Source organism: Vipera ursinii (genome assembly GCF_947247035.1).
Source record: "Vipera ursinii genome assembly, chromosome: 5".
Taxonomy (NCBI): domain Eukaryota; kingdom Metazoa; phylum Chordata; class Lepidosauria; order Squamata; family Viperidae; genus Vipera; species Vipera ursinii.
In genome coordinates, this window is record NC_139518.1 from 50,506,038 (window position 1) to 50,524,649 (window position 18,612).

An 18,612-nucleotide genomic window follows, 5' to 3' on the forward strand; every position below is an offset into this window, starting at 1 on the left:
GATTAATTAAAACTCAAGCAAGTCAAGCCCACAGATAAAAGTAATAAGAAGCTTATTAGCACTCATGCATTGATTTTGATTTAAATGTTTCTATTAAATATTAGTTTATTGCTAACTATATGCTGAGACAGAAAATAAAATCCAATCTCTCCTGCAGAAGCAAACTAAGAGACCCCTTTCGTCCCATCAATTCAAGTGCCAACATAGAATAAGAACTGGAGTCTGTATTCATTCATTTTGATGGACTCAAGAACATGCTTAATAATGAAATGTTGGCAATCCATTTCAGTTTACAAGAAAATCAAATATTCTTACGACAATCTGATACAGGCCTTTTATGCCTGCAAATACTGGGTTTCACTAAGAAGGTGAAAATAGAAGGAGGAAGATATGTTGGATATGTTCAGCATCTTAAATTACCGGTATTTGTAATAAAATAAAGGCAGGAAAAAGAAAGGAAGGAAGGAAGGAAGGAAGGAAGGAAGGAAGGAAGGAAGGAAGGAAGGAAGAAAGAAAGAAAGAAAGAAAGAAAGAAAGAAAGAAAGAAAGAAAGAAAGAAAGAAAGAAAGAAAGACATCCATTTAAAATGCATTCTATGTTACATTAAGCAAATAAAAATTAATATAAATTCCAGTTAAACTTTTCTATCAGCTAGCAATATTTAATGTGGGGTTCATTTTGTCAACCTGTAATATTAATAAAGTCTACAGGTAAAATGTACAGTGCTGAATCTAGTTATTGGCATGCTTAGAACCTTGACAACATGTTGTGACTAGTATTGCTAGTGTAGAAGTCCTTACTCATGGCCATTGGGGTAAGTGTGGCCAAACACAAAATGAAAAATGGTAGATGTGGTCTCCAGAATCAAAAATGGTATCTGTGGTTAGACTACTGTTGTTATTGTTGTTGTTGTTGTTTTGGAAGAATGTATTAGAAAAAACCCACACTTATACTTTCTACAGTAACAACTTCATTTCTAAGACTTTGCTTCTTAAACATGGGTCCACATGAATGAAGTCCAAATATATTTCCAGATTTCCAGAGCTTGGGGCAGGAACCTAGCAGGATAGGCTGTAGGTTTACTTCTTCAGAGGTTTTACCAGTGTATAAGGAGCAAAATGGAAAAGGCCAGCATATAGCACAATTCAATATGTACCTAAAGGAGTGGTGTAAGGAGAAGGCTTTAGTTACATTAGTCACAATGTCGGTAGCTGGTCCAATGAAACAATGTACAAAAGAGATGGTTTGAATCCATCAAAGAAAGGGACTGAGTTACTTGGCAATAAACTCAGAGATTTTCTGTAGCAATATTTAAAGTAAACAATGGGGACAGTGAGTTAATTGATAGAGAACATCCCCGGCAATCAAAAAATTACAGAGTTAGCAATGCATGTAACATAGATGTGTGTGTGTGGACAAGAATATCAACCTTGCTATAAAGCAAAATCAAACTTTTAATAGCGAGTGCCACACAAAGTGCACTAACCAAACAGATGGTACGAAAATAGGGGAACTCAAGCACCACACAGGTTATGCAGAAAGTAAACACAGGGTCAGTCATAAAGGACTCAAATGTCTACACACCAATGCACAGAGTATGAACAGTAAACAGGGTGAACTAGAAATTCAGGTAAATGAGGGTAGATATGATATTGTTGCCATTACTGAAACATGGTGGGATGAAACCCACAAATGGAACACACAGCTAGGGGGATTTAAATTATTTAAAAGAAACAGACCAAATAAAAGAGGAGGTGGAGTTGTTCTCTATATAAGAAATAACTACATCTCTACAGAAATAGAGCACAACAATGATGAAAACTGTCTTAAATGCATTTGGGTCAATATAAAAGGGGGGGAAATGACATTGCCATAGGTTTATACTATAGGCCACCCAACCAAACAGAGGTAATAGATGAACTTTTTACTAGTCAGCTAACTAAGGTATGTAGGAAGCACATCACAATAGTAATGGGAGACTTTAATTACCCTGACATCAACTGGGAGACAAACTCTGCACCAAGTGGAAGATCAAACAGATTCCTGACAAACCTAGCAGACAACTTTGTCTCCCAAAAAGTAGAGAAGGGAACTAGGGGATTAGCCATATTGGATCTAATTCTCACTAACAGAGATGAAATGATAGAAGGTGTTGAAGCCACAGGAACCTTGGGGGAAGTGATCATGCAATGTTGGAATTCAATATTATGGAAGTACAAGCAATAGAACACAGTCAAACTAGAATCTTGGACTTTAAGAGAGCTAATTTCAATAAACTTAAAGAGGGCTTGGGAAGGATTCCATGGATGAGAACCCTCAAGGGGAAAACAACTCAAGAAGCTTGGGAAATTTTGAAAAGTGAGATAATAAAAGCCCAGTCTAGCACAATACCAACAAAGAAGTAAAATAACAGCTCTCAAAAGAAACCAGCATGGCTGCATAAAGAACTCTCTGATAAACTGAAAGATAAAAAAGTATAAAAAGTGGAAAGAGGGGCACATAAAGCAGAATATCAGCAAATAGTCCGAGCATGCAAAGATGAAGTAAGGAAAGCTAAGGCTCAAAATGAACTAAGGCTTGTGACCAAAGTCAAAAATAACAAAAAAAGCTTCTTTCAACATGTAAAAAAACAATAAAAAAGTTAAGGAAATGATTGGTCCATTAGTGGGGAAAAGTGGCAAGAAGGTGACAAGCAACAGGGAGAAAGCAGAACTATTTACTGTATTTTTCAGACCATAAGACGCACTTTTTTCCCCAAAAGTGGGGGGGAAAACAAGGGTGCATCTTATGGTCCGAAGGTGATCCGTATGGCCAGCCCCAACCTCCGCAAGTGAAAGCAAGGGAGATTGCAATTGGCTCCTGCAATCTCCCTGCGGCCCAGCTTTCTCTTGCAGAAGGCAGGCTGAAACGGAGCAAGGAATGCGAATTGGCCGTTCTCGCGCTCCTGCAATCTCCTCTGCTCGATTTCAGCTTCTCTTGCTACAAGAGAAAGCAGGCTGAAACAAAGCAAGGGAGATTCCCTCGCTCCGTTTCAGCCTGCTTTCTCTTGTAGCAAGAAAAGCTGAAACCGAGCGGAGGAGAATGCAGGAGCGTGAGATCGGCCGATTCGCATTCCTTGCTCCGTTTCAGCCTGCCTTCTGCAAGAGAAAGCCGGGCCGCAGGGCTGCCTCCGTAGGTACTGCTCTAACGCGGAGAGGGAAGGACAAAGAGGGAGGGAAGGAAGAAAGAAGGAAGGAAGGAAAGAAGGAAGGGACAATGGGAGAGGGAGGGAGAGAGAGAGGGAGGGAGAAAGAGAAAGAGAAAAATAGAGAGAGAGAAAGAGGGAGAGAAGGAGAAAGAAAGAGGGAGAGAAACAGAGGAAGAGGGAGAAATAGAGGGAAAGAGAAAAATAGAGAGGGAGAGAAAGAGGGAGAGAGAGAAATAGGGAAAGAAGGAAAGGGAAAGAGAGAAAGGAGAGGAGAAAGAAAGAGGGAGGGGGAGAGAGGGAGAGAAAGAGAAGGAGAGAGAGAAATTAAATTAGTAACATGATTGTTAAGTGAATCTGGTTTCCCCACTAACTTTGCTTGTCAGAAGGTTGCAAAAGGCAATCACATGACCCTGGAACAATGTGACCATCATAAATATGAATCGATTGCCAAGCATCAGAATGTAAATCACATGATCCTGGGGATGCTGCAACGGTCATAAGTGTGAAAAATGGTCATAAGTCACTTTTTTCAGTGTCATAACTTTGAACGGTCACTAAGTGAATCATTGTAAGTCGAGGACTACCTGTACTTTATAATTTTTTTTCCTTTTTTAGGGGGGGGGCGTCAAGTTTTTGACACGTTGCTGGGTGACATTGCCTTGTCCTAAAAGTGGTACAATGGATGAAAAGGTTGAAAAGCCCTGTTTTAGTATACTGGTACTATTTGGTTCAGAATATTTTTTTTCTTGTTTTCCTGCTCTAAAAACTGGGTGTGTCTTATGGTCAGGTGCGTCTTATGGTCCAAAAAATACGGTAATTCATTTTTTGCCTCTGTCTTTACACAAAGGGAAAAAACAGTCCAACCTATCAAAAACAGTACCATAAAAAATAGATTAGAAACACAAGTTAAGGTAGGCAAGAAAATGGTAAGTGAGCACCTATCCAAACTAGATGAGTCCAAATCACCAGGACCAGATGGATTACACCCCAAGGTTCTCAAGAAACTGGCAGATGTGATCTCAGAACCACTGAACTATATTTTTCAAAGATCCTGGAGCACTGGGAAACTACCAGAGGACTGGAAAAGAGCTAATGTAATTTCCATCCATTTTGAAGGTTAACATTTATAACTGAGTATCTAGGTAGTAGATACAGGGTACTTGGTATAGTATTTATTTCTAGATATATATCTATGCATACACATTAGGACTGGTAATTCTTGTTAAACAGACATCCTACTTCATTCTATTTGGAGGAGCCATGATTTTCCTCTTTGGAGTAAATGCAATATAGAAATTACCTGCTGAGAAAAAAAGGAAATTACTTTTAAGAGTTGAAAATTAACATTGAACTTAAATCCTAAACCCATTGCACAGTTGGGCCGAAGAAACCCTTTTTACTTGTTCTTCAATAGCTCTGACAATTCTCTTATATTCTAATTTTTATTGGCTGTTTTGTACAATAGGCATCCTGTTATACATAGGACTAAGCACATAAGAATGTGACAACACTCATGTCACTGCTCACTATCATGTTTTTACTGCACAATAAATTAAATTTAAAAGTATTATTTAATTTTGGATCTGAATACAAATACTTTTCCTGCAAAAGTTACATCTGACTTAAAGAGTAAAGATAAACTAAAGACTACTTAATGCCAGAAGGACAAGATCCATTTATTTTATTTTATTTTAATTCCATTTATATCCCGCCCTTCTCCGAAGACTCAGGGCGGCTTACAAGCTTAGCAATTTAGTCTCACAAATCTGTAGTATCATCCCCAAATATCAATGTAAGCTAACACAAGGTATGACATTTTCAACAGCTCCTTCTTTTGTTTGTTCCCAGGATCTGATATTCAGAAACCTCATGTCTCTGAACACCAAACACAGTTTAAGCAGTTACTGTCTACCTTTCCTCAGTTAAAGCTGGACGTTAACACATTTTTGAGGGTGCAAAAGTCACAAGCCTGATCTAACTCTCGTTTTACAAGCAATCGATAAACACAAAGTTCAACCCCTTTAAAATCAATTTATGTCACAAATTTCAAATGGAGAGATTGCATGTTTATTTCCATGCAATCTCAGCATATTCATTTGCCCATCTGAATGAGGGTTAACCTATTTTGGATGAGACTATATTTTCCCCTAAAATATCAGGTTTGCATGTTAAGCAGGCCCCCAGACCAGGCATTGTCAAGAACAATAGCAATTATCTACATTCTGAAACTTCCTTTTGGGTTTACTGCAATGAATATTGTTTGGGGCTACCTTTAAAAATTATCCATAATTTCTTTTGGCCTTCTACAAAATGTCAAGGATGTTAGTTAAAGATGGTTTATATGATCATGATAAACAAATTGTGGTTAATATGGTTAATATAATGTGAATATAATTTTATATTCAGTATCATCTCAAAAATGATGAATTCTTGACTAAGTTCTCTTGCAAAATAACCCCTCACTACAGAAGGAATCGTATATTCAGTTTAACCATGTGATACCACATCAAGCCAAGTCTTTCAAAGTTTATCAATCATCTTTCCTTAATTCCTTTTCATCAATACAGTTATTCTGTATGGATAGAGGCAGTGGTGGGATTCAGCCAGTTTGCATCACTTCAGCAGAACCGGTAGTTAATTTTTTCTTGCCCAGGCCCAGAATGGACTTCCAGAAGCAGCATCCACACAGAGAACCAATTTTTTACATATTTGAATCCCACCACTTGATAGAGGTTATATTTGCAGGGCTTCTTAGTGAAGGAAATTACATATTTAGAAGTTGGATATTACAATAGAGCGATATCTGGAGATGGGTTATCACAAAGACAAAAGAATTATAGCTGCCATTTCATTTAGTTCTGATGCATGAAAGCTTCTCTGACAGGAAAACAATTTTCTATTTCAAGGGTTAGTTGCAATTTGTATTGGTTTATCTCTATTGAAAGTTTTCTGACTTTAACATTTGGTTTCCTATCAGCCCAATATATGAGAGATTTGTGGAGCATTCAGAACAGAAGACAATGATGCCTCAAACCTAAAAAAGGGGCAAGAAGGGTTTTTGGGGGGCATTAACTTAGGCTTAGTGGTCCTTTTTGTACTTTACATGTTTATCATGTATTTTTAAACATCTGCATTTTAAAACATGAGTGCAGAGACACAGACTATCTGATATTTTTTCATCTCAAATATGATCAGTTTGGAGTTGTTTGGATTCTATTATCACTGTTAACCCAGTATAAAAGAGAAATACTCCAAACTAAAATTGCCTAAAATACTACAAAAAAAAGTTCAAGTTCTGAGAACCATCCTCATAGGCACTGCTAATATATGTATGTATGTATGTATGTATGTATGTATGTATGTATGTATGTATGTATGGGATGCAGTGGCTCAGTGGGTTAGGACACTGAGCTTGTCGATCAGAAGGTCAGCAGTTTGGCAGGTCAAATCCCGAGTGCCGCGTAGCAGAGTGAGCACCTGTTACTTCTCCCAGCTTCTGCCAACCTAGCAGTTCGAAAGCACGTAAAAATGCAAGTAGAAAAATAGGGACCACTACGGTGGGAAGGTAACAGCGTTCCGTGAGCCTTTGGTGTCTAGTCATGCTGGCCACATGACCATGGAGACGTCCTCGGACAAACGCTGGCTCTTCGGCTTTGAAACAGAGATGAGCACCGGCCCCTACAGTCGGAAACGACTAGCACGCATGTGCAGGGGAACCTTTACCTTTACCTTATATATATATATATATATATATATATATATATATATATATATATATGTGTGTGTGTGTGTGTGTGTGTGTGTGTGTGTGTGTGTGTGTGTGTTAAATATTTGTCAAGTCATTTGAATATGCCTTGCTAATTAACTCTTTCTTTCCTGTTTTGGCCTAACTCAAGGCTATCCACAGGGTATAGTCACAACTTATGACAGCTCATTATTTGTGTAAATTATTCAAATTGGTAATAAAGAATTTTAGGGAGGCTGAAATGTATACACACACACACACACACACACACACACACACATATATATATATATATATATACTACTCAAAAAAATAAAGGGAACACTTAAACAACACAATGTACTATATTTAATAGTAGGATGTCTTACCTTGTGTTCCCTTTAATATATATATATACACACATACACATACTGTGTATATATATACTATATATATATATATATATATATATATATATATATATATATATATATACACACCAGATAACAAAGCATACCAATCTACAAATAATATATTTAAAGAAAAAATGTTGCATTATCATTGCCCTGTTTAGTAATCACTTTGATTTTGAAATAAAACAGCATGGAATATTATCACAATTATTTCTCTAGCAATCAACTTACAGTAAAAATATTTTCTCCTGAATCTGATTTCTTTATATGGTTAGCCAGAGATTTAACTATAGGTTTCTCTAAAGGTGTAGCTTATTTTTCTGGAGAGTGTTTTGATTTATGCCACAGAGTCATATTGGCCAATGTGTATGAATATATATACAGTGTGTACATGGTATTACATTTTGCTTTTACATACAGTCAATCTTCTTGAAGGGAAGAAACAGATGTTTTCACTCATTCATTTTCATTAAGCTGGTTTGTTTTAGAAAGTTACATAGGCTTTAAGCAGGGAATGATATGTAAGACTGTTTGGCAAAAAATGCCTCCATGGCTAGAGTTGCCCAATTCTGTGGTTGCTATGGTTCCATCCTTTGTTACTGACTTGTTTCTATTGCTATGTATGAAGACTTGCCTTTTACCTTGCCACCTCAGTGTTAAGTAACTATTTTGAGAGGCTATTTATTTAGCTGACTGAGTTATTTGTTCCTACAGCCTTAAAGTTTAATTTTAATAATAATGCTTTATTTCAAGCATATAATATGTTTCATTCATTTTCAAGTAATTCTATTAGTCTTAGTATGAGGAGGAAAATTATGGGGTTCTTTTAAAAAAATAACTCTGAGAAGTATATAAGCAAATTTATACTATTCTATAAACAATGCTAATTACACAACATGTGATTCTGGAACATGATTATAGCTTCTCACTTTTTAAAAAAGAACAGTCTCAAACACGCTGTATCAATCAATGCAAATTTAATTACAAAATAATAAAGTTTAATTATTGGGTTAGTTTAAAATTTATTATTATGGGATAGAGCAATGTTCCATCTTCCCTTTCCTTTGTATTTTCAGTTTCTACTTGGTGAATTGCAATAATAAACACAATACAATGAAGCATATAAAAAAGAAACAGTGATATGGAAATCAACAGTTACCTTTATTCATCCTTATTATTGCCAAATCATGCTCCCATTGAAATGTCTCAAAAAGAGAAATTGACAAACCATCACAAAAAGAAAGGAGCTTGAATGTTCCTAGGCTCTGAAAGTCAAGCCCAGAAAAAGTTGCCACTTTATCTACAGCTGACATGTCAAACACAAGGCCCGGGGGCCGGATCCGGCCCGTGAAGTGGTTTTATGCGGCCCGCGAAGCCATCCTGGAAATAGTGAGGGAACGGCCCCCTCTGCCTTGGCCCTGGCCCAGAGACCCTCCTCCTGCCAGAGACCCTCAGATCTGTCCCACTCCTGCCCAGGCCCCCATAGGCACCTTTGATGCGAATGATGTAGAGCTGGCCATGCCCACCCAGTAGGCCATTTGCACTTTAGCCATGCCCACCCAGTAGGCCACGCCCACCCTGGCCATACCCACCCGGCCCCCTGAGGAAAACCGCAATGCTGATGCGGCCCTCAATGAAATTGAGTTTGACACCCCTGATCTACAGTGTAATGAACCAGAATTTGGAGGGTTCCCATAAAATCATGTCAATTACAACTTTTTGCCTATCTGCACTGACCTGTGTGAAAGGACAACAGAACACTTACTATCAAATAACGTAATGTTCCATATTTTATCTGCGGTATACCCCAAGCTAAGGGCAAGCCATGGGGTAAAACTATGGCTTGCAAAGGGCAAGCAAACTACGGTAAAACTACTGCCATGATTGCTCACTAACAAGACTGGTGATTAATGCAATCCTTACTATTTTAAGGTACAACAATTTAAGAAAAGTGATTCTTTCTTCCCACAAAGAATTATCTATCAGCAGGAGGACCACTATCAATCATTCTCTAATATGGATAGGATGAGGTTAGATGAGTGTAGGCAGGTGTCTGAAACATTAGATTTAGTCATGTGTCAAATTACCTGAGTAATAAGTTACTGCCGTGGAGGAGTTTAGTGTCTTTGGTCTAAAAGTCTACTTCAGAAAGAGTGGTTGCAGGAACAAAGGTAGGTTGTACAGTAAAATGGGAGAGAATGATTGGTAATAGGTCTGTTCCATCTTCAACTAATGCTGCAAGGGAATGGCATTGCTAGCAGGGAGTCCTGTTCTATCTCTGTGACTAGCAGGACCTGGAAGTAGCCTATGGGCAATCATGAAGCTGTAAAAAAAAAACCAGGCAAAATTGTGCCATCACTTCTTACCAGAATAATAAACCAGTAAAATTATTATCATGTGAAGTTCTATCTTGTAGCACTGAAAACCTGTAGCATATTCAAGATGGTGACAGAACCAGCCTCACAGACAGCAAAATATATCCCTGTTTATAAGTCCACATAAGATCTGTCACATGCTTCAGAAAGCATCAGGCACTGTCTGGTCAGATGGCTCTACAGAAACCAGGTGTCCAATCTCTCTTGAAGCTAAATTGGAGGCCAAATCCCATGGAGCAAATGGAAGTTGTAGTAATATGAAATACCTATCCCAGGGGTCAGCAACCTGAAACAGTGAAAGAGCCACTTGTAACCGGTTCCCTCACAAAAGGAAAAACTGGGAGCCGCAAAAAATGTGTGCACATGCGCATACATGCGCGCATGCGCAGAACAGGGTTTGACTGAAGAGTGGACCCAAGGCGAGATATGCACCTACCCTGCATATTTGAATTGATTGGTTGAACTTTTTTAGTCCCACTTTTTTTTTTTGGACTGCACATGGCAGAGGACGGGGAGCCGCAGGAGACGGCTGAAAGAGCCGCATGCGGCTCTGGAGCTGCGGGTTGCAGACCTGTGACCTATCCCATCCCTAATTGTGTCAGCAACCACACTGCTCTATCACTGATTGAGCATGAATCCACCACAAAAATTGTGTCATTGAAAGAAAGAAAAAAAGAATTTTTAAACTGGAACAACTAAAGGCAACTGTGAGAAGGTTGAAAGGAAAGTTAACATCATGACAGAGTGTCATACAAATGATTAGTGGGACATGTTCATGCCAGAGGGGGACCAGAGAATGAGTCTTAAGTTTCAAGCTACCTTCCATCATTTTCTCTTCGTGAGGCTTGTGCAAATTGTTCAGCGAGGAGTTTTATTGGCAAATTAAAAAAAAGAAATGCCCATCTGGATGACTCCTCAAAGTGGCTGACTCAGTGCACCTGTTTCAAAGTTTTCAAAAGATTATCTGGTCATGTCACATTCTCTCATGGAATGATTTGCACGGTCCATATAGTCTCCAGGAGTCAACCTCAAATGGAGAAATATTTAGCATCGCTATCCTTATCAGCCATTGCAGAAGAGAAGTACCGTGCTAAAATTTCATTATCCAGCTTCCAAATGTTCTTTTGCAAAACAGGCTTTTGTTTTAATTGCTTATTCTCAGGATACTTTAGAATATTTTTAGAATTTCCTTTGGCTGGCATTTTGAGTTCACATTATTACTGAAAGGTAGAGAAGGTTGTTGATGTTAACACATCTCTCCATCATTCTGCAGCTTCCCTGATTGCCCAGGCTTCCTAAACCGAAAAAGCCTCCAAGCAGGCATTCTATCGTACATCTTCTCTTGGGATTTAATTGAAGCATATAAAAGTCTGCATAACTGTGGGGGAGATTACTGCAAATGAAAAACACAACGTTTGCTCAAATCTTTTGACCTCTTTGCAACTAACCTAAATGCCAGAATCCAAGAGAATTTCACACATTTGTGAAATGTGGGGACAACAAAAGCATTTTATTTCCTAACCTGATCTAAGTCAAAAGGCTGACTTCAGCTTGAAAGCCTTTGTAGCTAGACACCACAGGACAGAGGATTTCCCTTTAAATACATGGTTGTCAAAAGAATGGACAACAGAAATGAAGAAGCAACAAAAGACACAAATAAATGTATTGGTTGTGTTCTTCTTCTAAGGAGACATAGGAAATCCTGGGCAGGGATATAATAATACCTTAATCCTTTTGAGAATATATTGTTTGGGCTTTGTGATGATGCAAATATGTCCCATTCTACTTTTGTTACTTAATCAAAGTGATTTGGACAAATAAATATAAATGTCAGACATGTAAAATTCCGAACAAGCCTCAAAGCCATGCTTGAATCTGAAAAGTATAAAGAAACAGTTTCAAAAGTATTGCTCTTCTACTGATGAAAAAAATTAAATAGCTACTATTTTTTGACTTTTAAATAGTTATGATATCAACATTTAATTGCAAAGGAATATCCAACACAAAAGCAAATTCAGTAACAATATTCATATCATTCCTTGTAACTTTCAGTATTTACTACCATCTTTTCTGAATCAGTTGTGAATCTTTAATGGCTACATGGAAGCTAGAAATCGAAGATCTAGTCTTGCATATCTTTGATTTCTATTCTGAACTATTATATATCAATTAAAAGCTCAGAACCTTGTTTTAAATCTGAAACCTGATCAATATAGCTTTATTACACTTGTGGCATCATTTTTCTTCCAAGGATTTCGCATACATACTTTCGTTCATGTGAGGTAATCTATAGTGAGTGATGTGAAAATTTCAAAACTTCATAGCTGAAACAGGATTTAAATACAGGTTTCTCCAAAAGCAGACTTTCTGGAGACAGTAGCAACAGCTAGTGCCTGTTAATATTTACCATTTATGCAACATTCTTCAGAGTTGCCAAAAAAGAACCATTTATGGACATTATCACAGAAGCTTTTAAAATCCTTCCTATACATACACATACACACATTCATGAATCTACCTGATATCATTACAAAAGAATTACAGATTAGTTAACTTTGAAAGTTGCACTTGGTTTCTTAAACACTTGACCAAAAGGAACACTCTGGGTTCCTTTTGGTCAAGCAAATATTTATTTTTAACCATAGAGTCAGTTCTACTGCCTGTCAAGCAGTAAATCCAAATGCTTATTTCTCTATGGAGGAGAAATTTCCAAAGCTAACTGGCTGGGAGTCTCATTATTTCATTAAAATACCTCCTCTTTAATCCAATGTGTCGTATAGACAGCTATGGTTAATCAGTGATAATAAAAATGTATTAAAATACACTATTAGCCTCTCAATTTCACCACCAAGATATAGTGATGGCTGTAAAACTAAATATCTTAGAAAAAAAATTAATGGATAAAACAACAACTAGTCATGACAGCTATATATTATGTCCTGTAATAGAAGAACTATTCTTCTGAATATCAATTGCTGAGAAACCTATGTGGCGAAGTACTATTGTATTCAGGTCTTACTTGTTGATATCTCATAGGCATTGGTTGGCCACTAGGAGAATCCAATATTGGGCAAGATAAAAATTCAATCTAACCCGCCCTAGTTTTACATATGGATAATGTACAAATCACATATCAAAACAAACCCTGGTTTTAATATAAAATATCTTCCAGATGCACTTTATTCAGTGCATCAAAGGTATCCTAAAATATCTGGATAATAAGAATGCAAATGATTATATTTTATTTGCATTAAAAAAGGAAAAATGTTGAAGTAAGCAACAACTATTCTCAGGATGGACAACTAGTAAATAGGATTTGAATGTGGACTGACCTGGTGAGATATAAAGGAAAGAGCAGATGTTAAGAAGGGAAATAATTTCAGACTACATCACTGCTGGTGCCACTATGACGTCTGCTACTTGTCAAACCAAGCATGTAATTTATGGTTGTAGAGACAAAACAACTACTCAACAATTGATGCAAAACTCAGCTTTAGTTTTGTTGCATAAATTAATCCTTTTACATTGTCCTGATTGTCTAGAAGATGAAACTGGCCAACAATGAATTTTATTTTAAAAACTTAACATGAGAAATTGTAGGTAACATGACACTTTCACTTTAGAAACAAGATCATTTAAGATTGTAGTAGATATCACAAAAGGCTTTTCTTCAGCTAAACAGAATGACTCAGCACCGTTTTCATTTTATTCACTGAGAAACCATTTAAGGAATGCCTGAAGCTCTCAATTCTACATTATTCACACAATGCCCTGTGCTGAATATCTAGTGAACAAATCCACAACTAGAAAAGGAAAGATTGACATCTTCTATGTAAAAATACCTCCAAACACTTCATATGTTAAAGGACACCACCAAATTAATTGAAGAACTTCCCTCCCTACCCCCCACCCTCAGAAATAAGCAATGAGGGAAAATAAGAAATTTGGAAATAATAATCAGAATTATAGTTTGTTTTAATGTAAAGCATGTAATCTGCTCTGTTTTTCAAGGATTTATTCTACTTTTAAGCTGCAAGATACGAAGACATTTCTTGTTTAAGCAATGACAAACTTGTTCTATCAGCTTTAGAAGTCTAAAGTTCAAGATGGGTTGCTTTTAATGGATTTGTATCAGACATTTGATAGCCAAAATGAGTAAAAAGGGGAAAGCGAAGCAGGTTTTTTGCTTGTGTGGTTTGATTACAAAGTTTTTGAAAAGCTTATCAAATTACAGTTTAGTCGATTAAGTCTAAAAGTGCTGGTGACATCCATATGAATACTAAATAGTCACAGTAAAATTAATATTTTGTAATATGTTCATAAAGGGTTTATATTATAATGATCAGACATCTAACTTTGCCATTTTACAATAACTAAACTGACAATACAAATAAATGTAAATGACAGGAGCAAAGAAAGCTGTCAATAAATTATATAACCTTAAATAAGAGTCAACTTTATCTCATTTTTTGTTTGGTGTCTTTTCTATTTCTTTGTTTCTCTCTAATTTCTCCTAGAAGGCTAACTCTGAAGCTATTATATAGAGAGCCCCAGCCTGCATTATCCTAGTTCTCCCTAAAAAGTTTTTCCAAAAAACGATTCAGTCTGCAAAACACTGCTGTTAAACAAGTTTCTTTATTCCTTTGGATTGATCTTCATTACAGCAGCATAGGACACCGTGGAAAACTAGAATTACTTTTTGTAAAGACTCTTACAATGTAAGAATTGGATTACCAGACATACAGAACAGAGAAAACATCTCATTTGAACTATAGGAATAAACCCAAGAACAACAGGTGAGAGAAAACTGTGATTTTCTACCCAAACGAATAGAGACAGCTAAAGGCAGATACTGAGCATTGAGTTGAAAACTATGCCATTTTTAAAGAATAAGGGAATGGGAAAGGAATCAGGAGCAGTCTAAAGGAGATTATAACAGCAGGTAAGCCTCAAGGATCTTTTATTGTAGGTGACACCCTCTCGTGAATAAAAGCTAGGAAAATAATGAACTAGTGACAGTGTACAGATGACAAACATTTTCTGATAGTGTTCCAGCACCAGGAAGACAATTGTATACATTTTCTAAAAGCAATTAATATCCTGAAGTTTGAAACTCTAAAAAGGAAAAGAAAAGATTGGCTGATTCATGAACATAAATAAAGATAAATTTCTTCTGAACAGGAATGAATAGACAGGACCTAAGAATAGATAGCAATCAGAAGATATTATTTGGCAGATAGAGAGCTTCAACTCCTAACAGGATGTTTTATTAAATTTCCAGTGCTTAATCCTTAAATGTTGATATTTGTTACCATGTGATGACAAGAAAATATACGACTGAAATGTGAAATGTTTTTACTTTTGCTTTGCTTATTCCACCCTAGGTCTCTCACATACACTTTTATTCTAATAATCTCAGAAAGCCTTAGCCTACCCAAAGATCAGCTTTTCTTTTAAATTTGTATCTCTTGGCAAATGCAATTCAAGGCATTACCAAGCAGAGCGTTAAACTTTCTGCTTGGAAAAGGAAGCCTTAAAAACCACTTCACATACAACAAACATAAGATTGTAAAAAAAAAGGGGGGGGGAAGAAACTCCTCCAAAAGGAGCCAATGCTACTACTGCCGCTATGATCGATTGTTGTTGCATTCATCATCAATCATCATCATCATCATCCTTTCAGCAGAGAGGAAAGGGAAAGCCGGTTACATCTTGCTCGAAAGCAAATATAAGCGGGGAAGGATTTAATGTTTGCTTGGAGAGCGCCATCTCCCTGCCCTGTGCACTGTGCTCTGTTGCTTAATTGTTATGGATACTCACACTGCTGTTGTGGCCCGACCAGTGCACCATGGCTTGGTTATGCGCCGAATCTCCAGTCAGAGCAAAGGTCGTGCTCGTCAGTTTGAGTTCTTCCTGTCGGAAGCGCGTGGCTTTTGCCAGCAGCTGCTCTGGCGCTGCCCGTGCCCTGCTCTCCAGCTGCGCGTCTCTTTCAGCCGGAGCTCCTCTGGGCTTCCGACTCGACCGCCGCCTCCGATCGTTCCGATTATTCCTCCACCGGCCCAGGAGCGCCGATCTGGAACCCCGGCCGGCTTCCGGACTGGCCCCTCGACGGCCCCCGCTCCCCACTGGAAATAGAGCGGGAGCCGAGGCTAACTTTTTGCGGCTGGGCCTCTTAACATCCGGAGGAGATAGTCTGGGGCGGATCGGGGGAAATTCTGGGAGCTCGCCAGTCACTTTGCTCGGTCCCATCCAACCCTTTGATCCCATCCCGACACGTTTGTCCCCAGCAGAAGCAGCAAAGGTTGGACTCCCGGCATCCGCCGCCTCTTGCCTGCGGTCCGCGGGCTTCTCACCTCTTTTATCCAGGGGTATCTCTCCGGCTTCATCGCCTCCTCGTGCCGTCCTCAAGTTCATTAATAATCCTTGGGCTGGTTGCTGCGGCGGTTGCTGCACCTGCCAGCGGCACGATCGGCAAGTGATGTCTGCTCCGATAAAGCCAAAAGTAAGGATCAAAAGCCAGGTCCGAGCGGCGAGCAAAGCGAAATGCCACCCTTGGTACCAGCGAGTAACTTTTCCCATTTCCCAAGGAGTGGTTGGGGAAGATCAAAAAACAAAGCAATACTGATTTGAGGAAAAGGGAAACGAACAAAATAGAACGCAAATCGAAAGAGGGACGCTGTAGGTTGTTTTCTTTTTTTAAAAAAAAATGTTTTTAATTATTTTTTTTTATAATAAAAGATGCCAATAACTCCACAGAAGTTTCCGACCCTGCTGTATTTGAAGCTACAGAAAAGGGGAAAGCGGTATCTTTTTTTTCTTTTTCTTTCTTTCTTTCTTTCTTTCCTTCTTTCTTTCGGATTCCCGCCCCCCCTACCAAAAGACTGGCGTTCTTGATCGGGCTTTTGATGGAAGGGAAAGCCACAACCACGGAGGGAGGAGCTGAATTAAAGAGAACGAGCAAGGGAGAGGGCGCGCCTCCCGCCAACGCACCCCGGCTAGTGAATGCTGGTGCTTGCTTGGGTAGCACTCGCAAAATCGCCTATCCGCTCGCTTCCCCCCCCCCCACCCGCCTTCCTTCCCGGCTCTCGCCAATCGCTTCAAACTCCCTGGGATTTTTCTCATCAGTATAGTTAGGACGCGACGGCCCCCATTCACTTTTCCGCAACTATAAGTACCGGGGGACACGAGGAATGAAATTAATGCTTGATAACTCAACTGTGCTTCGCCATCTTTCTCAATTATATTCCATTTAGTGCAGGTCACTGGAAATTAGGAAAAACAATCTCTCTCTCTCTCTCTCTCTCTCTCTCTCTCTCTCTCTCTGTACGCGCGTGCGCGCTCACTCTCTCCCGCTTTAAAAACTAAACAGTATAGCTAAAATGTATAAAGATCACTTTTCGTTTCCCCTTAGTCTGCTTTTTGCACCATCCCGCTTGCTTTTTAATGGAAACTCGTTTTTCACTCAACACTGGATTGGTGCTCAATCACTGGAACTCAGAATTTGGAATCTAATATCCGGAAATGTAGAAGCATCTGTTTCTCAGTCATTGACTTCTTTCCACCACTATTGGGACCAGCATCCTTGCATTTTTTTACTGCTCCGTCAGTGATTAAAATGTATGTTGCTGCAAAGCCACTCATCCAGGATGTGGCTAAATCTGACCTTACCTTACTTCAGGGGATGATTTCTATTCATATAAGATATTAATGTTTGCACTTAAGTACAAGTTTGCAAAAGCATTCTGCTGTAAATCTATACATGCTGTTTGGATGTAAACCTGTACAGTGATGCCTCAGAAAATAATAAAATGCAAACACACACACACACATACATATACATATATACATACATACATCTAATCAAGGAGAGAAGCAACCTAGAACTAAGGACAAACTTCCTGACAGTTAGAACAATTAACCAGTGGAACAACTTGCAACCAGAAGCTGTAAATGCTCCAACACTGGAAGTTTTTAAGAAGAGACTGGACAGCCATTGTCTGAAACGGTATAGGGTTTCCTGCCTGAGCAGGGGGGTTGGACTAGATGACCTCCAAGGTCCCTTCCAACTTTACTTTATATATATATATTGCATAATTTTATTGGCAGTTAATTCAGGATGGAAGGTGAATATAGAAAAACCACATGCTTTTGAGCCACAAAAGATTGTTGGAGTTGGCAACACATTATGGCGTTCACGAGGTACATAATTTTTAAAGAGAACAACAAAAAACCACCAATTTAAGGCCCATGAAAATAGACGAATAAATAAAAATAGAAACGTTAATATTGGAACTGTGTTAATATTGGTAAGAAACACAAAACATAAGTTTAAAATATGGTTGTTGAAATGCATACTTACTTGAGAGTTGATTCAAAAATTTCAGAGGATTTGGATCAAAGTTAGAGATAAGGTTGCATAGCTGCACTGTAGGCATATGTCAGGGGCATTGTAGCTAATGTACCTCATAAAATTATGTGCCTTTCAGTAGGAATAATTATATATCCAAAGTGGGGAAGAGTTCTATATCTTCCTCTCAGCTATAGACTGCCTTCTCTTGTTCACTAAGAGAGGAGACTGCCAAATCAGAGGCATGGCCTTCAAAAAGCACCTTTGTCCATTTATACTTGGGAAGCAATTGCTACTGCCTGCTGCATTACTCTTGGACTTAAGTGGTGGCTGTCACCAGGAATTGAGATAAATAAATCACTCAAACCTTGCCAAGATCTGCTTGGATAAAACTGTCAAGAATGGAAATACGATTTTGAGAATATAAAGGCAATGAAAAGAATCCAAAGAAATTCTTATTTTCTAAGGTGTATGCCCTCTAGCTTTGAATGGCCAATTATTTATAGTAAGGAGTAAGGGGTTGCCTCCTCCTTGACCACTTTATATTTTTCTCCTTTGTTTTTTCA

The 18,612-nt window shown here is 38.3% G+C and overlaps 1 protein-coding gene across 1 annotated transcript in view; it reads right to left on the bottom strand.

Annotated features, from left to right (window-relative positions):
• The window catches only part of LOC310641653 (VPS10 domain-containing receptor SorCS1-like), a gene marked incomplete at its 3' end in the record, with an annotated part of 432,565 nt that extends 415,687 nt beyond the window's left edge, over positions 1-16,878 (bottom strand). The window contains 1 exon segment of the mRNA XM_083364890.1: positions 15,520-16,878. Within this exon segment, the coding sequence (XP_083221016.1) occupies positions 15,520-16,278 (759 nt within the window). The 5' untranslated portion in view covers positions 16,279-16,878.
• Positions 16,879-18,612: the final 1,734 nt, after the last annotated feature.